General features: G+C 35.8%; 1 protein-coding gene across 4 annotated transcripts in view; it reads right to left on the bottom strand.

Annotated features, from left to right (window-relative positions):
* Positions 1–922: 922 nt before the first annotated feature.
* LOC147396470 (protein SEMI-ROLLED LEAF 2-like) overlaps positions 923–6,000 on the bottom strand; it is a 28,128-nt gene continuing 23,050 nt past the window's right edge. For all 4 annotated transcript variants that reach the window (XM_086450917.1, XM_086450920.1, XM_086450918.1 and 1 more), the window contains one exon: positions 923–1,314. In XM_086450917.1, coding sequence (XP_086307043.1) covers positions 1,180–1,314 — 135 coding nt within the window. In that variant the 3' untranslated portion in view covers positions 923–1,179. The remainder of the gene's footprint in view (positions 1,315–6,000) is intronic.

Genomic DNA, 6,000 nt, shown 5'->3' with positions numbered 1-6,000 from the left:
TAGGTGAGTGTTCCAAAATGCAAAATTTTGAGGTACACTCAATTGGGTAATGTCTTATCGAATCCATTTTACATAATTCGATGGAACAATACAAACCTACTTCCCAAATAGTTTGACCAATTTTTGAGGTATACTATAGGCTATCAACAATGTCTTACTGAACCATATTACATACTTCAATAGTACAATACCAAGCTAATTCGTCCCTGTCTAACCAATGTGTATTCCAGAAGAATTTTCCTATTGATAACATATCACCAAAATGGTATTTTACATGAATTGGTGGAAATGTACGACACTGATGGGTATTGCAACTAATTTCGATGGTATGTTACCAATCTACTTCAAACATTTTGAAGGCCGATTGAGATATTCAGAAGAAGAATTTTTTAGGTATTTACTTTTGGAAAAGTATCTTATGGAATGTCTTGTCCATCATTCAGTAGAACATCATCAATCTAGTTTTAAAAAATTCGATCCTTTGGTATTTTAGAAGACTAATTTTTTTATGTATTTCCTATCGGTACTATGTTACCGAATCTTAGGTACATAGTTCGGTGGTATTAACATATTTTACGTATAAATGTAAAAGAAAGATTCATATCTATCTAAAGTTCTCCTCAATCGACTCTAATGTGGAAAAAACATATATCACCATGGACATAATCAATTTTCTTCTGTCGTGTTTTATTTTTTTCTTTTAGTAGGAATAAATGAATCAACCAATTCCAATAAAGTAATAGAGAATAGTTTTAATGGAGTAATCAAATGCAACATATAAACAAGGTTTGGCTCATCATCATTTATTTTCCCACTTGTTATAGATCTTTCATAATATTAATATATATCTTTCCCAAATATCTACCAAATGAGCTCTCCAGGGAATCTGTCATGTGCTATGTCCAAGTCAACAGACATCATATAGAGAATCTTCCTCTTTTCTTTTTTCATTTATTTGGCTAAGTACATAAGATTTGTCCCAAAGGTTGATCTCCGAAATTGGGTTTACAATATATATATATATATATATATATATATATATATATATATATATATATATGTTATTTCCATGTAGGTTATGTTTAACTTCTACAAATAAAGAATGAAAAAATAGCCAAAGACGAGCATATTATATATTAAATGATAGTTTACACACAAATACCATTGCAAATGATCTCTTCAGCATCTGGCGGCTTTTAAAAATTTTTCGTAAGGGCTTGAAGGTGGTAACCTGAAAGACTCTTCATATTCACTTGAGCAGAAGACTTGGTCTTGCTCAACAGATTTTAGACAACCCTCAGAAAGCTTCATTTTCTGAAAGAGAAAAAAAGCAAAACCAAGACCAATGAGAAAACTATGATTAGAAAATACTTGAAAAACCAAATATATATAAGGGACGAATCAACAAAAGAGCAGCCCATTCCGAACTTCTAACCCCAGTTTACAAGTAGAAGACTCATGGACAGTCAATTTTTTTTTTTTTTTGTAAACCACTTCCCATGGGGTTAGAAGTTCTAGAATGGGCTGATTTTTTGTTAAGGTGATCTTGTCACCACGGAGATCATCCTCACAAAAAATCAACCCATTCTGAAACTTCTGGCCCATATAGGACGAAACATGTTGGTCATTTAGTTGGCTCCTAATCCTGTCCCACACACACACACACACATATAAGGGGCGGGGGGGGGGGGGGGGGGGGGGGTTCAAAGGCCATGTACAAAACTAAACATTGTGCCAAACATTTTTCAATATATGAGTTAGAAGTTTCAGAATGGGCTGATTTTTTGTGAAGATGATCACTACATTCCAAAACTTCTAACCCCATAAAAAGTGGTTTACAAATTGAAGAATCATGGACAATTTTTTCCGTTAACTTGTAAATCACTTTAGATGGGGTTAGAAATTTCAGAATGAGCTGATTTTTGGTGAGATGATCATCCTTACAAAAGTTCAGCCCTTTCTGAAATTTAAAACCCATCTAGGGAAAAGGCCTGTACTATAAATCCGCAGAATCAAGTAGCAGTGGAGCCTTCTGGATATCAAAGGCAGGTTGTTACAGTCCCTCATTTTTAAGGCCTACAGCAAATTTAGTATCTGATGTGGATCCAATTAGGGTTAAGAAGCAGAAGACATGTCTTCTTAAAGTTCAGGATCTGCAAAGGAATGTGTGCGAGTTTCCTTTGGGTTCAGATTCAGGGAAGAGAATGAGGTTCAGGAATCAAGTTTCTTGTGCCGATTAAGATTTTATAGTGGAATGTTAGAGGTCTGAACAATAGATATAAGCAAGCTGCTATTAAGTCTATTACCTGTGATGAGAAGCCTGATATTTGTGGATATTCGAGAGTCTAAGCCGGAGGTAGTTGAGGAGAGGTTAATTGGGGGTTCAAGGTGAAAGACTGGTGTTTTCTCCCAGAAACTTGTGATCTTAATGTTACCATTGCCTTACGCAAGGGAACATGTCATGCATATCACATCTTATTTTTAACTATTTATCATATCCCCATTATCTCTTATCTATAGTGCATTTGTTTCTCCCATCTCTTCTATTCCTATTCCTCAATGTGTTACAGAAGCCCTTAAGATACAGGAATGGAAAGCAGCAATTCAAGAAAAAAAAATTATTTGGGAGTTGGTGGCTTTGCCAAGTAGAAAAAACTAGTGGGATGTAAATGGGTATTGACTGCAAAACACAGAGCTAATAACACAATTGAAAGGTACAACGCAGGATTAGTATAAAGGGATATACTCTGACCCATGGTATCGACTACACTGAGACATTTGCTCCAGTTGCCACAATGAATACAATTAGAGGTTTGTTATCATTGGCGACAAATCTATTCTGGCCACTTCATCGGTTAGACGTGAAGAATGCTTTCTTGAATGTCGAACTAGAAGAAGTGTATATGCATCCTCCTCTAGGATATTGTGTTCCTTAAAATGACGGAAAATTCTGTAAATTGAGGAAATCTATAAATAGGTTGAAACAATCTCGCAGAGCATGGTTTAACCGTTTCAAAAAAGCAATTAAGCAAGTAGGATACTCTCAATGCCATGCTGATCACACTCTCTTTGTAAAAAGAGAAAATTCATCACTGTTCGTTTTGTTTATATTGATGACATCGCGTTGACAGAAAATTGTCAATTGAAAACATCTCTAGCGTCAGAATTTGAGATTAAGGATTTGAGAGATCTTAAGTACTTCCTGGGTATTGAGGTTGCTCGGTCAAAGAAGGGTATATTTATTTCTCAATGCAAGTATGTGTTGGAAGTATTACAAGACACGACGAAGCTCGAAGCCAAGCCAACAAACATTCTTATTAATCCCCAATCATAAACTTGATGGTATCCATAGAGAGTTGTTGTCAAGTGTTGGTTAGTTTCAAAGACTTGTAGGGCATCTCTATATATGTCCTTAACTCGACCTAATATTACTTAGGTTGTGTAATAAGTCAGTTTATGCATTCTCCTAGGACTCCTCATTGTGAAGTTACAAATCAAGTTGTGTAGTACCTGAAGGAAACTCCTGAGAAGGGAATTCTATTCTCTAATCATGGCCATCTTAAGATAGAAGTCTTTACCGAAACAGATTGGTTGGGGCTAAAGATGATCATAGATCCAAATTGGTTATTGCATATGTTTTTAGCAACCTTGTTACATGAAGGAGTAAGAAACAAGCTGTTGTTGCTTTATCTAGTACAAAAGTAGAGTATCGAGCAATGGCTCGTGGTGCCACAGATATTCTCTGGGTACCTATCGTATTGGGTTAACCTATGTTACCTGATTCGTGGGTCCACTCGGTTCAAATTCAGGTTCGTGGTTCGCCAGTCAAGAATGAATCCGATTCATATTGGTAGACAGAGATGAGAGCATTTGCAGGTTTTAGCGATGAGAAGGGGGAAAAAGATGTTGAAGTTGGTGGATTTTGGAAAAAATCAGATTTTTTTATTACAGGTCAAAGATGATTAGTCTATTAATGAAAACTAAGGTCAAAGGAGTATGCTATCAATTTGAAATTTTAGGTGATATCTCAAATATAATTAATATATGGCGGTGAGTGTAAAATATTAACGTAAAAAGTCCTTTTAACGAGTCACATGACTTGCTGCGGTAACACTAAGCTGACAATAACAGTGGATGTCAGTTCAAAATTTTCCAAAGTAAAATGAAGAGGTTTGCTGCATCTTATAGCGAACCGTACCGCGAATAGGTTTGGTTCGAAGCAGTTCGAGGTTCGGTCCTTTAATAGCAAATTACGTAACCCAGGGGTGAACTTGGTGTTATAATAGATGAGCCTATGAGATTGTATTGTGACAAGAAGGTTGCTATGCATATAGCTGTTAATCTTATTCAACATGACAAGACTAAGCACGTAGAGATAAACGAACACTTCATTAGAGAAAAAGTTGAATCTCAAGTCATCTCTTAACCATATGTGAAGCCAGAGAACCAGTTAGTTGATATCTTGACTAAAAAAGATAACAATAAAAAACTAGATAATTTTCTAAGCAAGTTGGGCATGATCTATGCCCCACTTGAGGGTGAGCGTAGGAATAAGTAGTTAGTTATGTAGTAGGGGTTGAATCGTAATATTTCAATGTCGAGGGTGTTATTTGTAATTATTTATTAATCAAACAAATAACATACAGAGGAGGGTCAATCAACCCTAATCCCATCACTTTCCTTTATTTTTCACTCGTCTTACTTCTTCATTGTGATCAACTAATAATTAGGCTACCATTCACAGTGCTTCTAACTCTATTCTACATGAGCAAACTAAGCACAATGAGGTGGACACTCATTTTGTTTGTGAAAAGCTCCGAGCGAGTTTCATCTTTACACCTGACGTCACATTATCTCAACAACTAGCACACATCTTTACTAAGGTTGTCTGTCATTGATGTAGGAGATCTACAATTCTAGTTAGCCTTAAGCAATTTCTAGTTCTAGTAGGTTTTGTTTTTATTTTCTAGTTCTAGGAGGTTTTCTATTTCTCGTTCTAGTATGATTTCTATTTTCTAGTTCTAGAAAGATTTCTATTACATACTTACTTTTGGAGTACTATTCCTTGCTAGTTTCTATTTTTTGTTTAAATTCGTTTTTATTCATTAAGCTATCATTATAAGTGCTTAGAAGTGTCCAAACTGAGTTACAATAGGTTTAAAAAATTGCTATTATGTTATAGATAGGCTAGAAAAAAAATTTAGTATTTAGAAGGTTTCTAAGTTGTTATGATGAAGTTATCTATATAAGGAGCTTCACACACAAATTTTGAGAATCAAATTCATAACAATTCATTTTAGGATGCTTTGTCTCATTCAGGTTGGAGATAGGCTATGGAGATTGAGATTGATGCTCTTCATCACAATGGTACTTGGACGTTAGTGTCCTTACCTGCTGGTATGCGCACTATTGGTTGTCATTGGGTATATGTGGTGAAATATTTGCCTGATGGGTCTGTTGAGCGGTTGAAGGCTCGTCTCGTGGCCAAAGGTTATACTTAGACTTATGGTGTGAACTACACAAAAACTTTCTCTTGTAGCAAAATGACCACTATTCGCATTGTCATCTCCCTTATTGCCCACTTTCAGTGGCCCTTACGTTAATTGGACGTTAAGAATGTCTTTTTGAATGGTGATTTGGAAGAAGACGTGTATATGGAGCAACCTCCTGATTTTGTTGCTCAAGGGGAGTCTAACATGGTGTGTAAGTTGAAAAAGGTCATTTATGGCCTAAAACAGTCTCCACAAGCTTGGTTTGCAAGATTCAATGAGTTAGTAGTTCAATTTGGGTTGAAACAGTGTCAAGACAGATCATTCTGTGTTGGTTCGCTTCAATTCTTCAGGGACTATTATTCTAATAGTTTACGTTGATGATATGGTCATCACAGGTGATGACACTAATGGAATAGATGAGCTGAAAGCCTTCCTTCAAACACAGTTTCAGACAAAAGAACTTGGCAAGTTGCGTTATTTCTTAGGGATAGCAATTGCAAGATCCAAG

Source organism: Akebia trifoliata, chromosome 8, assembly GCF_017979445.1.
Source record: "Akebia trifoliata isolate Shusen 1 chromosome 8, ASM1797944v1, whole genome shotgun sequence".
Lineage (NCBI taxonomy): Eukaryota > Viridiplantae > Streptophyta > Magnoliopsida > Ranunculales > Lardizabalaceae > Akebia > Akebia trifoliata.
Note: the sequence above shows the minus strand (reverse complement) of the source record. Positions and strands in the feature narration are given on the sequence as shown.